At 41.3% G+C, this 23909-nt stretch overlaps 1 protein-coding gene across 1 annotated transcript; it reads left to right on the top strand.

The window, feature by feature from the left end:
• The first annotated feature begins 1389 nt into the window (after nucleotides 1–1389).
• alpl (alkaline phosphatase, biomineralization associated) lies at nucleotides 1390–23015 on the top strand. Its single transcript, XM_084063269.1, has 12 exons — nucleotides 1390–1503; nucleotides 5737–5914; nucleotides 7362–7481; nucleotides 9589–9704; nucleotides 10544–10718; nucleotides 11812–11987; nucleotides 12451–12591; nucleotides 12762–12831; nucleotides 13074–13208; nucleotides 14266–14457; nucleotides 15260–15379; nucleotides 20582–23015. Exons 2-12 carry the CDS (start codon nucleotides 5836–5838, stop codon nucleotides 20851–20853), a joined length of 1596 nt encoding a protein of 531 aa, XP_083919395.1. The 5' UTR covers nucleotides 1390–1503; nucleotides 5737–5835; the 3' UTR covers nucleotides 20854–23015.
• Nucleotides 23016–23909: the final 894 nt, after the last annotated feature.

Below are 23909 nucleotides of genomic sequence, written 5' to 3'. Positions count from 1 at the left end.
TTCACTCGATGGTCCTGCGTAGGCCACCTGTTTCTAAATTGCACACAATGCAGGAGGCAGCAGGACGTTGCGTTATAGAAAACGAGCGCTTCCAAACTCCAACACTTAGCCAATATACAAGCTCACACAATTAGCCAATCTAAAAGCTCACAACGCATCATCCGCGTGTAGATCTGCAATTTTCAAAGAAAAATCTTGGGGGAAAAGTGGAACATAAAAGCTTATGTGGGTGTCTCTCTGGCATAAAATATTTTCAGAAGGTTGGGCCTACAAATGTACATGTTGGGGTCCTTGACATGAAAATGCTTGAGAACCACTGGTTTAAACAACAACAGTTAACAAATCCAAATAAGCAACTACACTTTAGAAACAAGCCCAAATAAGCAACTACACTTTAGAAACAAGCCCAAAAACGCAACCCGCAACTAATATTTACAAGCAACTTTACAGAAAAATAAGCCTAAAGTCGCTTATAATGGCTAGCCTACACACACACACACACACACACACACACACACACACACACACACACACGCACACACACACACACGCACACACACACACACACACACACACACACACACCAATCAGCACAGCAGTTGGTGGCTTTCACCTGGTGTTGCTGTGGTATATTCAGTGAGAAATGGGCTCTGTGAGGAGAACTCCTTCTGATCTAGGGGCCGGGCTAGACACAGAGCAGACAGAGAGACTGTGCTCAGAGAGAGGCCAATTACACAGGCTATGCAGTAGGCCCATGTGCAGTCAGTGGTGGAAGAAGTAGGCTACTCAGATATTGTACTAAACTAAAAGTAGCAATACCACAATATAAACATATTCTGTTACAAGTAAAAGGCCTGTGTTCAAAATGTTACTTGACTAAAAGTAGCAGGCCTACAACAGTATTGGCATCAAAATATACTTAAAGCTCTTCCAAACATCCAAAAAAGTATATTAGAATATATTATAGCCTATATCGGGTCCTATTCAACAAAGGCAGATCTACCAATGAGTTGATTAATTGTCTCATAAATGGTAAATTAAATTTACATTTTGAGATAGGCCACCTATTTCAAATAGGAGGTCATTAAGCTAAGTGCTTAACTGAGCTATCCAGTTTAGTAGACCTTGTATTGCGAATTTGTACTGTCATGTACTGTTCTCATGTCTTACTAAATAAAGTACATCAATCAATCAATCAATTATTTCGAGAAAGATTCTCACTATTTACTACAGGAAAAGGAGGTTATTAAGGGACCCTTTCCCCCCATCACATTAGTGTAATGGCCGCAATCGACAGAAAGGGGGTGCTCATGATCCAGATATTGTCATCCCATTCCCAGCATGGCATCAGTATTTAAAGGGCGGTTTCTCATCATTGTGGAACACAGACCGCTATTCTCTCTCAACCCCCAGGAGCCAGAGCCAGGCTGGACCCTTGTGTGTGTGTGTGAGCTACTACCGCTGAGAAAGTACGATACTTGTTGCTGCAGATTTCCACGTGAAGTAAGTCAAATAACCATAAACTTTTATACATATCTAATACACCGGTTGGGAGACGTATGGTGTATCGACCAACGTTGGCTGATTGCACTCCGCATGCACCCCGACTTGGAAACAACACGCGTTTATCCTTGATCAAACGCAAAGATCAAGTCAATTACTTGTTTATTTCACAATCTTGGGTATGTCTGTTATTTCCACTGTTGTCATCACAGATATTAGAATTAAAGCCTACCACAGGAAAAGGAATCCAATTATCCAAGGTGGAAGATATATTTTTTTTAAACTAGAAACTAGAAAAACCTGTGCTCCTTGGAGCACAGATCTCCGCCAGGTCAGGTAGGTTATTGTGGGCCACTGGGCCAGCAATGAATTCAACAATAGGATGGAATATGAAAAATCGGACGGTCACGGATCCGTCTTGATCACTTGACTATAGAGATAATGTGTACCGAAAATTTGAAGGAGTAATATATATATATATATATATATATATATATATATATATATATATATATATATATATATATATATATATATATATATATATATATATATATATATATATATATATATACTTTATGTAAAAAACAAAATATATCTATAAATAATATCTCAAAATATATTCTCTTACATAAGTCGGCCTCCTGGTGGCGCTATAAAAGGTAGATGTGAAAAATACATTGCAGAGGTTTTTCCTTGGCCTCTCTAGGGAGTGTGCAGGCCTACAAAGTTTTACACAGATTGGTGCAGTTAACACCAATCGGCCTGTTATAGCGCCACCATGAGGCCTAGGAATGTGAGTGCAAAATTTAGCAGATATTGTGCGCTGTGTTCATGATTTGAGGCATTTTGTTCAAAATGGAGCACTCCTGCAAACTTAGCCAATCAGATGGATGGAATATGAAAAATCTGAAAGACCTGTTTTGTTTAATGGCTATAGAGATACTGTGTACAGATTTGTGTGATGTTTGGTTAAAATCTGTAGGAGTACTGTCAAATAATGTATTTTGCAAAACGTCGGCCTCCTGGTGGCGCTATAACAGGCCCATGTGAAACAAATGGGGCAGAGGTTCTGCTCTGGCATCCAGGGAGTGTGTGTGCACAGTTTCGCTGCGATCAAGCCAACGGTGCCGGAGATTATATTCACGGACACGGACGGAAGGACGGACGTACAGGGTGCAAAACATAGTCTCGGCGTGGCGGAGGCAATAAACATTGCGTCCCGGTTTCACTGTAATGGCTATAATAACGTCAGAAAAGACAATTCTACGATATAGATAGATAATTCATAGGCTAGTGTCAATTTCATAGCCATAAAGTCAATTGATTGCTTATTAGTTATAAACCATTGAACATGCTTCTCATAAGTAGCCTAGTCTACATGTGTTGGATCAGCCAGCCCGGGCGGCTGACATGCGACATAATTGCCCATTAGAGAGTATGCCTATATAACATTTGGAGCTTCTAAACTGAACAGAGACTAACACGTCTGGTGTTCTGAAAATGCTTAATGTCAAGGATCTCGACCCCCAAATTGATATGTGTTAAGCCGCAGAACCCCATTTGAAAATATTTTGTGCCAGGGAATCCTCAAGAGTAGATTTGTGTAGGGTTATGTTGTTAAACTCTTCCTTGATGGTGACCCACTGCCACTGGAACAGCCTCAAGGACACCTGGGTGTCCCTGGAACCCCACTTTGAGAACCAGTAGGCTGCAATATCAGTGCTGGTCTCTACAGCCTGCAGCTACCCTTATGGAGCAGTCCCTCGGCTGTCACAAATCCATTTTCAGCTTTATCCTACTTTGTGTAGGCTAAACAAAATGAAATGGATCAAATCTTCCATCTTGGGTCTGAGCTTTCTTAATCAGTCGGCTTTATGTGCCCTGCACTGCTTATAGTATTATAAATACATAATCTGCTATTGTGCCACTGACACACAACTCCAGTGTGAGCTATCTTCACACACACTTGCCGCAGATGTCTTTCTGAGCTGTGGCAAAGCCACAGAGCAGCCTGGTGTGGCACTACCGTGGGCCCCCTGGAAAGCTCTCTCAGTCATTTTAAGTTTGGCTTATATAAACCTGGACGTCATAGTTCTTATTGACACCATGAACATTGAACTTCATGTGATGGGGACCAACTTGTTTTCTGGACTGGCACTACTAGTTGTGGTTGCACTGCTTTGCTTCTTCACCTTCAGTCTGGACGGTGCACTGCCTCTAGGGGTGTACGCATTTATGAGACCGCATTCTATGCAGGCTCACTCTGTTGCAGGCTGAATGAAGAACACCTGCTACCGATCATCATAGTTTTCATTTTTACGACCATACTTGCTCAGGTTTGCCTCTGGCTTGGTGAGTGGTTGGTCTGTTTCTGAACTTATTGAAGACATTAGGCACAGTGATTTGTTTTTTGTTTTTTTGCTGATGTGGTGATTATTCCAGATTCTTTGATTTTTTTTCTTTTCTTTTCTTTTTTCTTTAGCATAAACCAAATATCTGCCTTGGCTAAAGGGAAATTGTCCCTTTGCATGAGTGGTACCAGTAGATGTTTGGTTTTCCATGCATGGAGACCTGGGTTAAAATCTAGGTGGTTGGTTACCTTCATGCGATAATTCATAGCAAGTTCAGCCATGGGGGAAGGTCAAGTGAGGGGTGAATGTAGAAGAGCTTTGTCTAAAGACCGGAAGCCTAACACTGCATCTTTCCTGTGGTTGTGATGTTTGGTTTAATTCCCACCAAGGAGAACAGGGTTTGAATCGATTGATTGGATAGTTTATTGACAGTTTAAAAGTACAGCAGTACGTTACAAAAATATAAATGGATCATCACAAACAAGCCAAAGGCTTGTTTCCATTGTGGTCCATGTAAACATTTAACATCTGTACAATAAAGAATCAAGAATCATGGTGTTTGTTTATGCTTTTGTCAGCTCTAAATCGGCCTGGTTTATGTCTTTGGATTCAATACGGAACCTACAATGCTGCACAAATAAGATTTCACATTTTTTTGTGAAAGTGAAAAGGTGTTCAGGTCAACAATTCTGACCAGGTCAAGTTTATCAACAGATAGAACTTCTTTCCATGTATTCAATCTAAGCATATTTTAAGTATAGCACCAATTCCCCATTTTCTATATTATTAACATAGCAAATTATAAAGCTACCTTTGCTTGTATCACCATTCATATCGTTATCATAATATTCCCTGAAAAATAATTGCCATTTTTTTGGGTCAGAATTGTGCTATCCCACACAGTTATGCAACTCCAGGGTATGAACAGTGACCGTCAATTGACATGGTTGCAACATTTAATTAAATCTCAGGATTTTGCTGTGTACGTGACGAGATTGCCATGCAAAAAAAAAGGTAGTATTCCTGAATTCAAGTTTGTAGTGAAAATAAACATTTAAATGGTAGAGGTGTCCAGTCAATCAATCATGTGGCGTTAATCGGCTTTGTTATGGCCATTAAACCTCTCAGTGATATGGTGCTCAATCCCATTAAAGCGACCTTGACTATTAACACACAGTAAAACCCGGAATGTTCATTCATCTTAGAAAGTGTAAAATTGTACCCTTATGGGTCAATTCTTACACTTTAAGAGTTGAATGATCACCGCCGATTTTACTGTGTGCACAGGGAAAGGAGGAGGAGGGTGTAGATAATTATAGATGAAGGCCGGACCGGCCAGGACCCGTAGGGGCCTCTGTTGTGACTGCTTATATTCACAGCGAGGTCTCCAGCTCAACTTGACCAACTTTCTCTTTTGTCCCCTCTTGTGCAAGCCCAGCAGACGTGCACAAGATGTTAACTTAAGTGAATGAGACAAGGTTGTCATGGCCCAGTGCGCCGGAATATCTCTTCTTTCACGACTTCAAAAACATTGTAGATTATGTTCAATGTTTCTTTTGGCAAGGCAGTAAAAATCACCAACTGTTCCTTTTTAAATCAATTCAGTAACTTACGTTAACAGTAACAGTAACTAATCTTTGGGCAGTCCTCCTCAAAAACTGCAGAATGTTTGAAACTATACCCGTAGTGTTTGCAGATAAAACTTGTATCTGCACACATGATTGCACTGAGCACACTTGTTGCTTTTATCACAAAAGCGACAATTCTGCTCAGTCAAATCATCCTCGAGTACATAAATACATGAGTGAGTGACTGAGCGTCACTCAGATGACACAGACTTGATTACTAGTGTGTCGTCCTCTGCTCTTTTCTTTTGCAGGTGTGAGAGGACAGCAGACAGAGCCCCATTAGCTCTTCAAAGTGGCATGTTTCAGCCGTCTGGGATCACACCTCAGTCATAAAGAGAGACAACGACAACATGAAGACGACAGCCCTGCTCATCATTTGTTCCTTTCTCATGTCAGTTGTAGTAGCCCAAGGGAAACCAAAGTTCCCTGGTAAGTCAAGTCTCATTCACACATTCACTGAAATCTTGAAGTTATCTAGACATTAGGGCTGACCTAATTTCTTCTTAGCGTGAGGCGGCTTGATCTACAAATACACCCCACAGCAATGATGTACAAGTACACCCCCTGGATATGACGCTAGTATGTCGCAGGCATTTACCCTCAATCCAACCCTTGATGCTGAGTGCCAAGCAGGGCGGAATTATATACATATATATCTTTTTGTATCTATTTTTTACACACGCACACACACACACACACACACACACACACACACACACACACACACACACACACACACACACACACACACACACACACACACACACACACACACACACACATTCCTTATTTATTCATGTTTTTATTTTAGCTCTGTTATCAAATTGATGGTGCCAGACAAGCTTGCAGTATCTCAATGCCATTGCCAGATGCTCTTATCCAGAGCAACTCACCAAATGCAAGGCCAGAGTAAGTGCCATGAACCCTAGTCAACCAATGGGAATTAGAATGCCAAGAAAACAATTACTGTATGTGCTACAAAGTATCTTGGATTACAAGTAGACTTCAAACCTGGCATCTCTATAAATAGCACACTTAACATACTTATCCTTAAATCTATCATCAAAATGTCATCAGCTTCCATTAGGAGGAATCAGGCCAATGCCTTTGAAGAAACAACACAGGTTTTGTAACAACCAGTGGACTTGAACAAAGACTGACACTGTGGATTCTTAGTTTGTGATGGACTGGTTTCTCTCCATAAGAAGATTAAGGCCCCATCTTATCGTAACGTGATAAATGCAGTGCAGACTGGTGGAGGCTCATGTGATATTGCCAGTAAGAAGCTTATGTTGGTAGATGTCAGTAGATGTCAGAGTGACTTTGGTTCAAAGAGCTGTCATAGCGTGATGCCATCGATACTCAAAGTTCTCCTAATGGTAAAGTTCTCCTGTGTTGCATCACACATTGTTTGTTGACAAGAGAGGCCGATCAATATATCGCTTTGGCTGATATAGCAGCCATTATTAGATTTTTTGTATCAGTATTGGCAATTATGCAGCCAATTTGTCCCAATGTTTTTACCACTTCGAATCTAAAATTTGAAACATTAAAAACACATCTATAATATAAATGATATAGAACAAAATGTTGCACTTTTTGAAAAAATATCAATCATAACATCTGTAATCGGTGTACTATGACTCTCCAAAATCGGGATCGGCATCAGACTCACAATTCTGGCATTGGTTGGCTCTAGTTGATAAGTGTGGATCAAATAGTTAATGTATAGCACAAGGGTTGGATCGGGGTAGTTAATATTTAAACTCCAGGGTTAAATATTCCGGGTCAATATTTGACCCGGCCTCCACACACAGAATACCCTGGTTCAAATTCAATATTTGTATGTCCTCTTCTCCTGTGATATGAAATGCAGAACAAGAGAAAGATCCCAAGTTCTGGAATAATTGGGCCCAGCGGACTCTGAAGAATGCTCTACAACTTCAGAACCTAAATAAGAACATAGCAAAGAACCTCATCCTCTTCCTCGGAGATGGTAAGCAATAACACCAACAGTCTTTCAGTACTGACCCTTGCGACAGACAATGATAAAATTACCATCAGCATTTCTTAAATCCACTTCAATCCATTTTCAGCTGTATTTTGATGAAGTGGGCAAGAGCTCCTCACTGAAAGCCTGCATTGTTAATGCGGATTCCACATTTTACCCCTTTGTCAATTGTGACTGATGAGATTAAGTATGCACTATGCAGTCAGCCAAGAATCTCCATTCAGCCAAAGCTAGGTTATGGATCAATGTAATCCCGAGTGAGGTTGAATAGCATGTTTAAAATGTTTAAAAAACAAGAGGTGCATGAGCAGAGGGGGAAAGAATAACAGCTGTTCTGCCAATACATTACTGGGCTTCTGTTTGTGTCAGGTTACTCAGTCACAAATTATCACTCCTTCTACTCTTTCTGCATGTGTTTGTGTTATGTCCACAGGTTCAGTAATACATGATAGGGTTGCACAGCTATGCATGCATGGCCAATTGTCCATGGTACAGTAGTTATAGAAAAGCTAAATGTATGACGCTCATTTGTCAATGGTAAGTAATTACTAGGATCCCCTAGGGAATCATGCTTGTTTTAGCAAGTGTGTTCCCTATGATTGCCATTGTGATAATAGCATGCAAACACAAAAGTCACTGAGATCATGGAAAGTGGCTCTGTCACACAATGAGCAATAGTGCTTGCAGGTGCTATTTGACATCTATGTCATAGTACTGTGTTGGTAGTTAAAGAATAGGCTATGGACAATTTAACAGAACACTGTTTGGAGTTCCACAGTCACAATTACCCTAATTACCATGAAGGACCTGTGTATCTGCTGTGTGAAGCATTAGTAAGGCTTGGCAAACGTCCATAGTATTGTAAGCTCCTACTTTGCACATGAGGTTTTTCATTTTTGTGAATTTCCATTGTATTTATCTCTTGTTTTTGTATCTTTTTGTTTATTACAATGTACATGCAGTATGTACATGAGATGCTTCACAATGTATCTGTTTTATATCTATATTCAACAGAGATGGGATACATCATAATATGATATAGCACGATGTAAAAGTGTGATGATGTGCGTCTGTACAGCAGAGGGAATTATTTAGTACTATTATTATAAGTTTAGATGCACAATCCTACTGTCTTTTCTTACATTTTCTTTTTAATTATATAAAATAATGGCTGAATTGTATCATATCACATTTTGAATCAAATCAACCCTAACCCCAACCCTAGATTAACTCATAATTCCATCCCTAGGCTAAGCAGGTGAATGAAGCGTGGAACCTGCAGTCCATGCTGCGTAGCCAGATTGAGCGTGTGCGCCAAACATTTGATATATGGCCCAAGACTGCCTTGACACACTGCAATGTCCATGTTCCATGCAAGGATTTGGCCAATCTAACTTCCCTTCCACTACTGCCAGTTTTAACACTTGTTATACAAAGAATACATAATACAAATACTCTTAAATGAATTAGTAATAAAAAAACTAATCAGAAAAATGCATTGGAAATAATAATACAAAAACAGCTTGAGCACACAGTAATACAATCTTCAGCCTGATTCATATTGTATGATGTTAATTCTGAGAAGGTGGGCACCAAGTTCAAAGTGTTTTTTGACATAGAGTATAATTAAGCAATAACTCATGACATGCCATAGTTTAATTTGATTATGTCACAGGTTAAGGGGCTTTATTCGTCCCAACGCAAACCCAATATCCTCCACTTCGCATCAGACCAAACACGCCCCTTAGCTGTGATATAATCACAATATACCATGACATGTCATGAGTTCAAGCTTAAAGTACTAGCTAGCACATTCCAAAGTGAGAGAGACAGGGTCATCAAATGATGCAGTGAACGCAGCAACACACTGAAAATGAATGAAAAAGACACTTGCACACACACACACACACACACGCACACGCACACGCACACGCACACGCACACGCACACACACACACACACACACACACACACACACACACACACACACACAGTGTAGGAGACGGGCTATGCTCTTTTTCTCTGCCCCCCTGAGGGGAAAATGGATGGATCCGCCGGTTCCTCTAATAGACGGCCTGCTTTTGTTACTCAGGAATGGGCGTTTCCACGGTGACTGCTGCACGAATACTGAAGGGGCAGCTGAGCGGACAGAGTGGGGAGGAGACCCAGCTAGAGATGGACAAGTTCCCCTTTGTGGCTCTGGCCAAGGTCTGACTCTCTATTATATCATAGAGGATAGCGCTTCATATTGATCTGCCACTGGTTGGTAATAGCTTCCATGGGTCCGGATGACCGTAAAACAAGGTCATACACTCTGTCATATAATATTGAAAGTGCATTATGTTACAGATTTTATTAAAAAAAACACATTATGGTGTAATAGTTGACTTACAGTATCAATGCCTCAGGCAATACTGCATAGATTGTGTATTCATGGCTCTATTAATAACTTGACTACAAGTAATTCTTATTCAGTATGTTTTGACTTTGTCTTTTGAGCTATATTCTGAACATGATAGTTGACATAGTGAGGGGAAGACGGGGCAGGAGATCAGCCAGAGAATCGGAGCAGCAGGAGCGGTATTGCAGTCGCTGTACCGCACTGTTGTGACTAAAAGAGAGCTGGGCCACAAGGCAAAGCTCTCGATATACCAACCAATCTTTGTTCCTACTCTCACCTATGGTCACAAGTGGCCGAAATGAGTTTTCTCAGATGGGTGGCTGGCACCTGCCTTAGGGATAGGGTGAGAAGTTCAGTCACCCGGGAGAGTCTTGGAGTAGAGCCACTGCTCCTTCATGTGTAAAGGAGCCAAAGGAGTGGTTCGGGCATCTAGTACGGATGCTTCCTCCAAGTACCACTGGGAGGAAGCCACAGGGTAGACCAGGAACCAGATGGGGGGGATGCTGGCCTTGGAACCCCTCTGGATCCCCCAGGATGAAGTGGCTAATGTGGCCCAACTCTCTGCTGTAACTGTTGCCCCCACGACCTGACTCTGGATAAGTGTTCTAGTGCTACTTACTCATGTAACTGTCCTATATCTCTGCAGACTTACAACACCGATGCACAAGTGGCAGACAGCGCGGGCACAGCAACAGCATATCTCTGTGGGGTCAAGGCCAACGAGGGCACAGTGGGCGTGAACGCAGCTGCCGTTCGCTCCCAGTGTAACACGACAGAAGGCAATGAGGTCACCTCCATACTCCGATGGGCCAAGGACGCAGGTAGAATCCACAGAAATAATGAATATGCCATTCAATGATATGCCATTCGATGGATGCTTTTAAATGTTTTATTCAAAGAGCCTTACAGTGCCACAAGTGTATGTTTTGTGTACATTGTCAGTGTGGGCGGAGTAGTAATCAAAGCTCTAAATCCTGCCACGCAAAACCAACTGGTATGGAATTTGGAAAACATTTGTTGAAACAAGACACTCCATTTCCGAAGTTCAAGGCTATATGCAGAGAACTACTCAGGACCACACAGGAGTACACAGAACCACATACCATGCTGTAGGAACACTCCAATCAAGTTCCTGTAAATCAAGTTAGATGAAAGCTACAGTAACCCAAGTCACAAAACCTCTCTAATTTGTCTTGGGACTTTAACCACATAAACCCTAACATCCCTATTCTGGGCATGTCATAATAAGCGAACATTTGGCAAAAATAGGTGAACATTTGGCAAAAATGGCAGAGCTACAAGCTCACAACGCGTCACGAGACATGTTGTGAGCTTGTAAGTAGCCCTGGGAACCAACGGGCAATACGACCCATAGATCATGAGCCTATTTCCTGTTTATGTTGTGTGATGCAGCTTGATGTACAAGTACACCCCCTGGACATGACGCTAGTATGTCACAGGAACTCACCCCCAATCCAAGCCTTGATTCTGAGTGCCAAGCAAGGGAGGCATTGGGTACCATTTTTATAGTCCCTGGTATGACTCGGCCAATCTTGTATTGGGTTTTAAAATGTATTTTCCGTTAATTCAAGTGAAAAAATTGCCTGTGGGGTGCAATAATTGACAATAATATCTTTGTATTTATCATTTATTTACCATGTAAATCCCTACTATCAGTTGCTTGTATTTTGTCTTCCATGCTGTTTCACTTGTTTCAAGGCTGGGAAAAGCAAACAAATGGTGCTCTTTTGTAGGGTTTCATGATACAGTTCACTTAAGTTCAGTTCGGCTTAATGACCTGCGCATGTTTTTCTGGCGATTGTACTGTAAATGCCTCGAAGACACGGGTATCTTTGTTACTGTATTTGTCTTTCTGTTCAACTCATTATTCAGAAACGTGTTTGTTTTCTACAGGCAAGTCAGTGGGAATAGTGACGACAACCCGTGTGAACCATGCCACCCCTAGTGCTGCTTATGCCCACTGTGTGGACAGGGACTGGTTTTCTGATAATGAGATGCCATCAGAGGCAGTACAGGCAGGCTGCAAGGACATCGCCAGGCAACTCTTTGAAAACATTCCCAACATTGATGTGAGCTAGGACTTTCATTTTGTGCTCTTGTTTTGTCTTGTTTAATTATACAGTTAATTAAAGGCTGTGTTTGAGTTAAATTTATGTTGTTACACGCAGTCATCGCGCTGAGGAAAGCTGTATAGGGCAAAAACAAACTGTGTTTTGGGTGTTTTTGTTCTACTATGAACAACTACCTCTTTATTAAAGGTATAATAAGTTGGAATTGTTGGTTGTAGTTTATAAACACAAGATTCAAAATTGGCCCCTCCTCCCAAGCTCCACAACGCCAATAGCACACACCTTCTTCTGACTGAAACTGAAGCTTATTCAATGCAGCTATTATAAAGACTAATCTATATTTCATCACATGACTGTGTCATACAATGAAAATTACATATTTTCAACTGACGTGTTTTTATTCAATGACTACAAAATGTGAATACAGTACATTTTAGATCTGACTTGTTCTGTGGGTTTCCAGGTGATTATGGGTGGAGGGAGGAAGTACATGTTTCCCAAAAACACATCGGATGTGGAATACCCTGGAGAACAGAAACACCGCGGGACCAGGAAGGATGGAAGAAACTTGGTGCAGGAGTGGATTGACAAGACGAAAGATAAGGTGAGATATCCTTCCATTCCCATCTTTACTCCTCTCCACTTAGTCCTGCTTCCCTCTTTTGAATCTTACCAATTATATTCACAAACAGTACTGTGGCAAGTTATATTAGACTCACTATACGATGTTTCCCCCTCGCCCCCACCCCTCTCCGTTTTTCTTTTACTTAACAGAACGGCCATTACGTTTGGAACAAGAGGGAGCTGTTCTCAGTGAATCCTAATAACGTGGATTACTTGTTGGGTGAGGTTCCAGTCTCCTATGTCATTATGAACATCTCGTAGAAGTTTAAGCCCTATTTAAAAAAGAAATAATAGAAAATAAAGAGAAACAAAATCTGGAAATAGCCGATCCATAAGCTCACAACGCAGCCTATAGATGTGCTATTTTGGAAACATTTTGATCAAGTGGTTAAAGGAAGTGCTGTATGAATTATTTCTCCTGTTATTGTATTCTATATGAACTGTGCTACTGTGTTATCTCAGGTCTCTTTGAACCTGGGGATCTGCCGTATGACCTGGATAGGAATAGAGAGACAGATCCTTCCCTGACAGAGATGGTGGAAGTGGCCATTAAGATCCTCAGAAAAAACCCCAATGGATTCTACCTGCTTGTTGAGGGTGAGTTGGCTCATTTAAGGTGAAATTGGACAGCGCAACTTTCCTGTACACTACAAAACCAAGAAAGTCTTGATTATGCCCCCCCTTTGACTTATCTCAGACCCCAATTACAGCACACCTTGCATTAAAATGTAGAATTTATCTAGGTAACTTATCTGGATAATTAACAATCCTATCTCACCCTTACCACATCCAATTCTGATTAGACTCTGATTTCAACATGCATGTTGTTCACACTTAATGCATTAACGTGTATTTTTCCTTATCCAGATAGGACATGCAGACACAGATTATAAGTATAATAGGCATGCTCACATCCCGTACCATCCCTCTCTCTTTTCTTTTACTTAACGGAACGGCTATTACGTTTAGAACAAAAAGGTTATTTAAAAAGCATAGATAGTTTCTGCCCAAAGCAGTACATTTGGCCCAGTATGATCATAACAGTGATAATGATATCTGATATATATGCAGATAAGGGTTTATGTTTGTGGTATTTATTTTTTTAAATGATTTAATAACATGAGTCATGGTGCAGATAAGGGTTTATGTTTGTGGTATTTCTTTTTTTTTGTTATTTAATAACATGAGTCATGGTGCCACAGTCCAATGTGTTTGGTGCTGGGTTGTTTGGTACAAATATCCATACTCATTTGTGGAATGCTGTAAATGTCTTTAGAGCATACTGGTGATATCAGCACATCGATAATATCGATATATGAAACTGGACCAGTAGGTGCAGGAAGTTACGTGGTTGGAACCATGGTTACAATGTTTGCATAGAAACAAACAAGGTAATGAGTTCCTTCATGTTACGTGGATGTAAAGCCTAATTTATAATATGTTGCGCACCAGTGTCTGCCTAAAACTGCTGATCTACAAGCTCACGTTGCACTGTGCTTATAGATTGGCTATTTGTGACACAGGACACTATCATACGGCAAAGCACAAATCAGGGTTAAAGTTGGCATACTGGGGATGTTTTGCCGGGGTTGCGTGACTTAACTGTCTCATCTGTTTATGGGAGGAAGGAAGCTAATCTGACATCTCTGTACAGGAGGTCGTATTGACCATGGACACCATGAGGGCAAGGCCAAGCAGGCGCTGCATGAGGCTGTGGAGATGGACCGGGCTATCGGACGAGCAGGATTCCTGACCAGTCAACATGATACCCTGACTGTCATAACTGCGGATCACTCCCACGTGTTCAGCTTTGGAGGCTACACAGCTAGAGGAAACACTATATTTGGTATGTAATGCAGGGCCTGAAATTCAGATACTGTATAGTACAGTATGGTCATTTTTATATGAATTTTAAAAATCAGTAAAATTAATTTGGAAGTAGATTTTATGTATGAGTATAGGTAGCCTACTAAGAGGTCAATGCACAATGTTTGCACAAGTATTGGTCTGGGTTTTGGCAAATGCTCCAAGGGAGAGGGAGCGATGCTGAGGGTTACATGGCGGCTTTCCGACATGTCGCCTTTCCGACGTTAACGAACCCTATACCTAACCCTCACCCTAACCCTAACCGCACGCGGAAGCCACTAGTCGGAGTGGCGATATGTCGGCGTGGAAGATACATGGCGGCTTTCCGACATGTCGCCTTTCCGACGTTAACGAACCCTATACCTAACCCTCACCCTAACCCTAACCGCACGCGGAAGCCACTAGTCGGAGTGGCGATATGTCGGCGTGGAAGACGGTTACCATGCTGAGTGCGTGATAGGCCAGCGGCCATCCACTCCTGGACTGAAACATTGTAAATGCGTACAGGAATTACTCGCACTATAAGTACACATTTTTCAGAAATCAATTAAATGATGCGCAAATTCCCATTGATATGATGTAGTATTATGATGTGAACTGTATTATGATGTGCACTTTTTATTAAAGAAAGATCAGAGGGAAATCGGCTTCCTTGCTGGCCAGCAGGTTATGGAACTGGTTGTGTTTTAAATCACCCAATGACTATGATAATCACCCAATGACTATGATAATTACTAGAATTTGTTTAGGTGGAATACGTAATGGTTTCTCTGTATTCGCAGGTCTGGCCCCCATGATGAGTGATGTGGATAAGAAGCCCTTCACGGCCATCGTATATGGGAATGGACCAGGTTTCAAAATGGTCAACGGTGTCAGGGAGAATGTTTCCACTATTGACTACCGTAAGTGAAACCCTCTCAACACAGTTGAGACATAGAACAAGTTTTCAAAGACACTTCATTAAAATGGTTAGCTGTTGTTACACACTTTTATTTGCACTCAGAGCTAATACAGTACTACTGTGTAATTTCTGTTTTCTTCAGTACAGGGATCAATTTAATGAAATAATCCCAATGCAAAAGATTTTTTATTCACTTACATTACCCATACAACTCCACCATAAAACTCTGATGAGCCTACCACACGCGTATAAAAGACCAGCCAACAGGCCTGAAAAATGGCCAGCTAATGTAAATAATAGGCTACAATATAACCCAGAGAAACGTGCAATAAAAGTCTGCATTAAGCGCAACAGATCCCCTCATTTAGCAGCTTCATAATAAACAATAAACAATTAGGCCTATAGATATAACAGCAAGACCAACCCTATAGATAGTAAGACCAACCCAATTGCTACAATAAACAATGTGAAAAGCCTTTTCACTTTTGCAACAGGGACATTTTACATGTCCCTGTTGCATCAAACTCTTGCAGAACGACCTCTGCATCAATTTCAATATTATGATATTCATCAGTGCAAGTCCTTACTAGCCTGGCGTAGCTAGACTATATCACTGCGTGGATATGAGTCTGGTGCTTCCATGAGGACGTTTTGTTTCCCAAGGGGCGGGATCAAAACAATGTCCCTCGACGCAATTGGTTAGACCTACAACCAACTACCAATTACAGTCGCCCATATTCGAATACTGGGCCCTGATTGGTGCCCCACGTCTTCTGGAACAGGAAATGGATTATCTATGGAGCGGTGCCAGACCCAAATCGCAGAGTGCAATTTTTTTTTGCACTCGCAGATTCGTCTGGTCCCAGGCTAAGTCCTTACAGTCATTTGTTAGTCATCACATTCCTGAGATACATCTTCAAAGCAACTGAAGGAGCGGCACTAAGTTCTGGCAGTGCATACAATCATTAGGAGAATGTTCATGACAGTTTTATGTTTGGTTAGAAGTCTTGACTTGATTTTGCATCTCCCTGTGCCCTGTTGCATCAAAATCTTGCAGAAAGAACTCCATATCAATTCCAATATTATGACGTTCATCAGTGCAAGTCATAGTCCTGAGATACGTCTTTAAGTGACATAAACAGCCGAAGGATTGCTCAACACTGTTAGTGGATACAGGCATCATTATGAGTATGTTTCTGACAGTGTTTATGTTTGCGTGGAAGTCTGCAGTTAATCACAAAACCCGGCAGATGTCTCTAAGAGCAATTGTATGGCTATTGTGCTGCCTCCCTAGTTTAAGCTTTATGAGCGGCCATAGGGTAGAGAGGAATGGGTAGAGAGGCTGCCTGGGAAACAGAAGGTCCCAGGGCCGATGCCATGCCCTGGCAAAGTGTTTAGGTGTCCCTGAGCAAGACACTTAACCCATAACTGCTTCCCCACTGCGCTCATGTCTGACCACTTGAGCATTGGAGGAAAGGAAGGGAAGTTCGCACAATGTAGCTCCCAGTAGAAAATGTATTCAAGTTAAACAACGTTTCCACCACTGTAGGTCTTCATCAGGTCTGACCACAGCTGGGACAAGATAAAAAAACAGAATCCCCCCCCCCCCCCCCCCGGGATCAAATAGGTCTAATTACTCCATATCTGCAGTGTCAACATTTGGCTTCAAAGCTCTACACTTAATCCTTTACTCTATCTCTTGCCATAAACTGTGGGCAATTTGTCGAGTAGAAGGTACTGGGCTTTAAGACGTGGCATTCCAAGGCATACTCTGTCCCTCACCTCTGTGGTCAGGTGGTAGATCTTTTCCAGTGCTTTTGTGGGTTTGCAGCAAGTCTGCTGGACCTTTGGGTTTGTGTATTTGCAAGGCAATGACGGAGTGACTTCAACACTTGCAGCCAGCGAGCATGCTTTCTCCCACATTTCACTGTATGTAGAATTATCTTGCTCTCAAGATAATTCTTGCTCTTGGTCTCAAGCATTGTCACAAGATAATTCACAGTTAAGGTTCTGTAATCTATTGCTCAGTGTCGTTAGATGGTGAAGCAGCTCCAGAGTAATAATTAAACAAATTCAGTGTCTAGCTCAACCAAGGTCGTTAACCTGTCATCATAGTCGTTGATAACAGTTGACAGGTACATATGCTGACACCAGCAGGTATCAGAGAAATGTTTGAGGCGTTTCTTGCTGCTTGTGTTAATAAGCATAACTATAACTGTAAGCGCTTTGGGGAGGCTGTAGTGAAGCTTACTTTTTTCTTGTGTTCAGGGTGTTCTGCTAGGTTTAACCTTTCTACAGTGCACGTCGACTGCAGCAAAGTACAGTACTCTGATGTGCACCTGTCCGAACATCTTCCCTGTTCAGCTTACACTGACTTTCCCAGCACCATCATACCCCCTATATCCAACTATGAGCAGGATCTAAAACAAATTGTGGGTGGCCGCAGCCAAAAATGCATCACAATGAAATTCTTAAGATGAATGCATGAATTCAGCTGTCTAATTGCACCAAAAGCAATTTTATTAATTGCTCTTTGTTAGTTCAAATACAGTACTACACAGATTAGATCACAAATAAGAGGGAAGTGGGCCGCGTGTCCAGGGTCTGGCTCAACGTTTTCCTTGTCTTTCTTCTAGTATTTAGGCTGTTATTTCTTTAACAACGGTGTCATACTTTTACAACATTTTTAGCACAATTTAGACAGTATTATATTTTTCTAGAATACATTACGTCTGTTTTTGCTTCATGTTTGTGCTTCATGTGGCAATGCCTATTGCCAGAGAGCACAGACAGGGGGAAGGAAATGCAACACATTTTTATTATTTGTATTATTCAATTATATTGTATTCAATTAAACAAATCACACACACATCAAATAGACCAGGGGTTTTCAACCGGTGGTCCGTTTCTTTTTTTTAAAAACGTTTAATAACTTACAGGAGTTCTTTCTGTATGGTGTGTGTGTGTGTGGGGGATATGAAATGTGAGCTTACCATAATCACAGTAATCCTTAATCATATTCCATCATATTCAAACAAAATCACTGTATTTTATTAGATATTATATTGATATTATAGCTATTTTCTCCAGCTCCCTGTGGTGCATGAACCCCCCACCACTAGTGTGTGGGGTGGGTCTATGATGGACCCACCACGCACAATAGTGGTGGTCCCCAGGTTGCTCTTAGTCAGGATGGTGGTCCCTGGGTCAAAATCAGTTGAAAACCCCTGAAATAGACAATTAGAAAATAACCAAAACTGTACAAGGACTATAACTATACAAGGACTATAACTATACAAGGACTATTCAAGGACCCCAACGGAAACAAGTCCGCAAGGACTTTTTTGGTCGGACCTTTTAGACAAAAGTATTATAAATGTAACTGTGTTGTTTTACATTCTGTTGCCTAATAAAAAATTCAATCAATCAATCAATCATACAAACAACAAATCAATCCCTACCTCCTCCCCTCTCCCACACAAAGAGAAAACAACAAAACAAAATGCAAACAACCACAAGAAAACAACCAGAGAAGAATGCAACCACCATATACACACCAGAGACGACACTGAAACAAACAAGAAAGAAAGAAAGAAAGAAAGAAAGAAAGAAAGAAAGAAAGAAAGAAAGAAAGAAAGAAAGAAAGAAAGAAGCAAGAACGAAAAGCAGATAGGGGAATAAAGGATTAAATTAAAGCACAACAACACTTTGGTAGAGGTTTGGGTTGTGTAGTTACCTTGTCATGCTATAACTAGTCCAATTGGCAAAATATCCTGCTCCGTTTCATCACTGATTAGAAATCATGATCATCCAAAAATAGCCTCCTCATTGACTTACACTGCACGGTGAAACCACTCTCAAAGTCACTCTTTTAGGACATACACAAATGAAGCAAACAAAACTGATTCTGCCAATAACATCACAAAACAAATACAAATTTTAACTTCTGGATGCCAGAGCAGAACCTAATTTTCAGATTGGCCTGTTTTAGCGTCACCAGGAGGCCGATTTGGGGCCGATTTTTGCAAAACAAAATTTTGTATATTACTCCTACAGATTTTGTCCAAACATCACACAAATCGGTACACATTATCTCTATAGTCATGTGATCAATACGGATCTGTCCGATTTTTCATATTCCATCCTGATTGGCCAAGATTGGATAAGATTTGCAGGAGTGGCTTGTTTCATAAATGCCAAATCATAAACGCAGCGTCCGTTTGCCGTGAAACTTTGCACGCACATTCCCACTAGGCCGAGGAAGAAAGCCACCCTTTTCACATTGTCCTGTTATAGTGCCACCGGGAGGCCGATTTTTGTAAAACAAATGTTTTGATATTACGCCTACAAAATTTGTCCAAACATCATGCAAATTGGTACACGTTATCTCTATAGTCAAGTGATCAATGATCTGTCCGATTTTTCATATTCCATCCTGATTCGCGAATTCTGAACATTGATGGCCCACAATAACCTACCTGACCTGGCGGAAACCTGTGCTCCGAGGAACACTTTTTCTAGTTATATTTGTATTGGACAGTTGAACAGTTGGAAAGTTGCGGTTTTTTGGGCTTGTTTCTATAGTGTGGTTGCTTATTTGGGCCTGCTGTCTAATGTTGATTAAACTAGTCGTTCTCAAATATTTTCATGTCATTCTGAAAATATTTTGTGCCAGAGACTCCCATAACAGATTTGTGTTTTTAAAAAGTTTTAAAAACCCCCAACAAATTCTCACCTTTAAAAAGAAAAAAATTGCAGATCTACAACGCTTTGCATCACGACACGTTGTGAGCTTGTAGATCCGCTATTTTCAAATAGCCAATCTTGTACAGGTTTAAAGTGCTCATGTGGCCTAGTCGCTTCTTTTGGGTTTGATATCTTATTTCTCTCGCAAAATTTGGCAACACTGAATACCATGTGTGGAGGATTAGCTCCAAGCGCCATGAGGAGACACAAGTTGCATTGTAAGAGCAGTATTGAAATAATTTCCCCTAAACAACCAAAAGAAACCAGAAGTAAAAAAAAGAAAACGAGAAAAGCATTTACTGGAAAAAAAGAAGCATGCTGACTTGACAAAAATAGCCAAGGTCTCTAACCGCTCGCAAAACAGTAAATTATGTTGTTATTATTATTATATTGTATTATCTTTAACAATGCTGTCTTATCTTTACTTACAACTTTTCTTTTTCTACATGGTTGACAGAGGAAAACAACTACCAGGCCCAGGCAGCAGTACCACTGAGTATGGAAACTCACGGAGGAGAGGACGTGGCCATTTTCTCCAAGGGCCCCATGGCTCACCTGCTACACGGGGTCCACGAGCAAAACTATATCCCCCATGTCATGGCGTATGCGGGCTGCATCGGCCAGAACAGAGACCATTGTATGGCAAGCGGCGACGGTACCAGATTAAGCTCAGCGTTACCCAGCCTGGGCCTGGTACTTTTTATCAGAGTGGCCCAACTTCTGTGCTGACCCCTCCCCCCTCCAAAACCCATGCTCCCACATTCAATCCCTCCCTATCTTGTCCTAGTAAAAATAACTCCACTAAAACCAGTTACACGTTTTTAGTTTGCGTGTGTGTGTGTGTGTGTGTGTGTGTGTGTGTGTGTGTGTGTGTGTGTGTGTGTGTGTGTGTGTGTGTGTGTGTGCGTGCGTGCGTGCGTGCGTGCGTGTGTGTGTGTTCGTTTTACTCAACGGTTTTGACCACGGGACCACTGTCACTGTTAGGATAGTTGAATCTTTTAACTTGTTTTTAGCATTAATGGAACAAAAAAGACAAATGTACGTTTTGTAGAACATTTTGTCTATTTTTTAAAGATTAACATTCATGAAATTCTAACTACAAACATTTTGTAGCCGCTGATACAAGACATGATTTTGTGGTTTAATGGAGTTCGACACAGTGTTTTTTCTCCTGGGCTCTTGGGAGGCATAGGAGTTCCACTGTGACCACCACTGTGCAGACAAGGGCATTGATTCACACAAATAATTGTCAAAACACTATGATTTTAATGATAATATCACATTAATATAAAAACATGTATATTTAGTTCCACTGATCAAAGCCGGAACACAATCAACTGATTGATCATTCAAATAAACATGCTCTGGAAATGCACATGGCCCACCCATCTGACCGTGTTAAGTGGTCAGAGGGGTAGGCCACGAACGCTTTCGAGAGTATCAAGTGGGCCCTGATCCAGAAAAGGTGGGGAACCACTGGACTAGAGGTTTTGAATACTCCGCAGTGCCTCTGACTTCACAGGGTGGCCATATACGAGCGCTATTGTGTTAGGGAACCCGGGCTGGGGGGGGGGCAATCTACAGGTCGCTCAGGGTGCCTGTCAGCAGGGTTGTTGAACTGTGAGGAATAGGGTGTTCCTCCGCGCATGCTTCATCCTCTCAATGAGGCTCCTCATTGTAGGAGAAAAGAAGCGGCGGACAATTACATATGTAATTGGGGGAGGCATGTGATTTCAATACCCTCCCGGATTGCAGTTATATTTGCGGACCCCGCGGTTATGTACAAATTTACATTATGATTAATAGCGGATCGGTTGCGACCGAGTGAAATAATGCCTAATATATGCCTAATGAGGAAAATATTAATTTGGGTGTATCTTCTTCCAATGCTGTGAATTCCAAGACTACCAGCTTTTTTGCTCGTCCACTGTCATGTCCATCTCCAACAGGAGAGGCTCATTAACGCACAGTGCGTACTGCTTAATGCACACAAGGCACAGCAGCGTAACGTCATTGATTCTTTAAATCTCCTTCCCTGCCGACAAGAACGGTCATGGTCTAGTCATGTTATTTCCTCTAATAGTGGCCTGTATACAATTATAAGCCGGGCCTTTAATAATGGCTGGGTGGCTTGTCAACACAAACAAATAAATGCCGGGGGGGGGTATGATGGGTATGATACCTTGATACCATATGGCAGTGGTTCTCAAAGTGGTCCAGGGGTCCTTAAGGGGGTCCCCAACAAAATTAGTTAATATAGCATCAAGATCAGTTTAACCACTTTAACTCTATACATCTGCTATTTTTTTCCCCCAACAAATCTAGAACATTTTAACAACACAAATCTTGTATGGGGGTCCCTGGCACAAAATATTTTCCGAAGGGGGTCCTCAGCCAAATACATGCCATGTGGAACACATGCAAGTGTCATTTTCCACAACAATGTGGTGGTTTGATGTAAAATTCAAAGCCAGAGCTTTGCAGTTTATGTAGAGGAAAACTCAGGAGAGGAAGCTGCAATGAGCTTTGACATTGACATAAAAAGAATCAGGTGCTATTTTTTTGTTGATATGAATGTTTAATAATGGTAGCGTGACAACTTTGTCAGCTACATTTGGTCAAATTGGTCTATTCATATTTACGGAAGCCAATTATCCTGTTTTAGTTGATATTTTGTTTGCAACTAAATGTAACATTGTTTTGTTTCAATAAATGTACCCGGTTTGTTTTACTGGGTTCAAACTGACAAAAAATGGATTAATTCATTCAGATCTGTTTGTAAAAATACAAATAAATGCCTTTCTCTTATATAAGCCTCCTTCCATTAAAGTCACCCTCTGCATTAGAGGCAAATAAAGGCCCCGGCCACTATCGGAAATACGGTAAAATTAGTTCATCTACACATCCAAAAGTTCTGCTGTTTCACATACACAGGTTCATAAAGTGAAATTGTTTGGAGTAGTAAGCAGCCGTCCTCCTGATCAGGGACGTGCACAGATAGACTTTAGGTGGTGCTGGAGCACCTGCCCTTTGCCCTCTTGACCAGAAGTGCCCTTTTTTTTCCAGTTTACAGCAGGGGTCTTCAACAGGGGGTCCTCAGAGTTACTACAGGGGGTCCGCCAAATCTTTATGTGATATGATTTTTCTTTTTACCATAACCACTCGAAACCTAGCATCCCTTTTCTGAGGAGAACTTTAGCCAAAAATAGCAGATCTACAAGCCCACAACGCCTCGCGCTGCGAGGCGTTGTGGGCTTGTAGATCGGCTATTTTTGGCAAAGATGTAGCCGGCGGTTCCGCGCGCCGTGCAAGGTGCCCTTTTTTTTTTACTTGAGCACCTGCCCCTCAAAATATCTGTGCACGCCACTCCTCCTGATATGCAAGTTCCATCAGAGCCTTTCCCGCAGATGATTGATTGATTGAACACTTTATTAGTCAGAAATGTAAACAGCAGGGAGGTGCAGTAAGACATTTAGGCTAAAAGGATATCGTAAAAAAGGCCTGGGGACTTGTTTCCATTATGGTCCTATGTATTCAATTCATGAACACAGCATAGCAAATTAACACATTAATACATTAATACATAATACAAACAACAAATACAAACAACTACATAACAAAAAGGGAAAATGGCGGCACTGAATGACACCTCCTTTCAATGGGAATTAAAATCTACCTCCCCTTGTGGTCTTCTGATATTTTTTCAGGCCAGTTTTGAAAGAAACCAGTGATTCGCGTCCTTTGATGGATGGTGTCAGGGCATTCCACATTGTAGTGGCAGAGTA

Source organism: Gymnoscopelus microlampas (assembly GCF_963454915.1).
Source record: "Gymnoscopelus microlampas genome assembly, chromosome: 7".
In the NCBI taxonomy this organism is placed as follows: domain Eukaryota; kingdom Metazoa; phylum Chordata; class Actinopteri; order Myctophiformes; family Myctophidae; genus Gymnoscopelus; species Gymnoscopelus microlampas.
The sequence above is the reverse complement of the archived record's forward strand: the minus strand, read 5'-3'. Positions and strand labels throughout refer to the sequence as shown.

Coding starts and splice junctions, on each gene's coding strand:
- alpl (XM_084063269.1), top strand. CDS start 5,836: ATGAAGACGACAGCCCTGCTCATCATTTGTTCCTTTCTCATGTCAGTT. Junction 5,915..7,361: donor AGGGAAACCAAAGTTCCCTG/GTAAGTCAAGTC, acceptor TATGAAATGCAG/AACAAGAGAAAGATCCCAAG. Junction 7,482..9,588: donor CATCCTCTTCCTCGGAGATG/GTAAGCAATAAC, acceptor TTTGTTACTCAG/GAATGGGCGTTTCCACGGTG.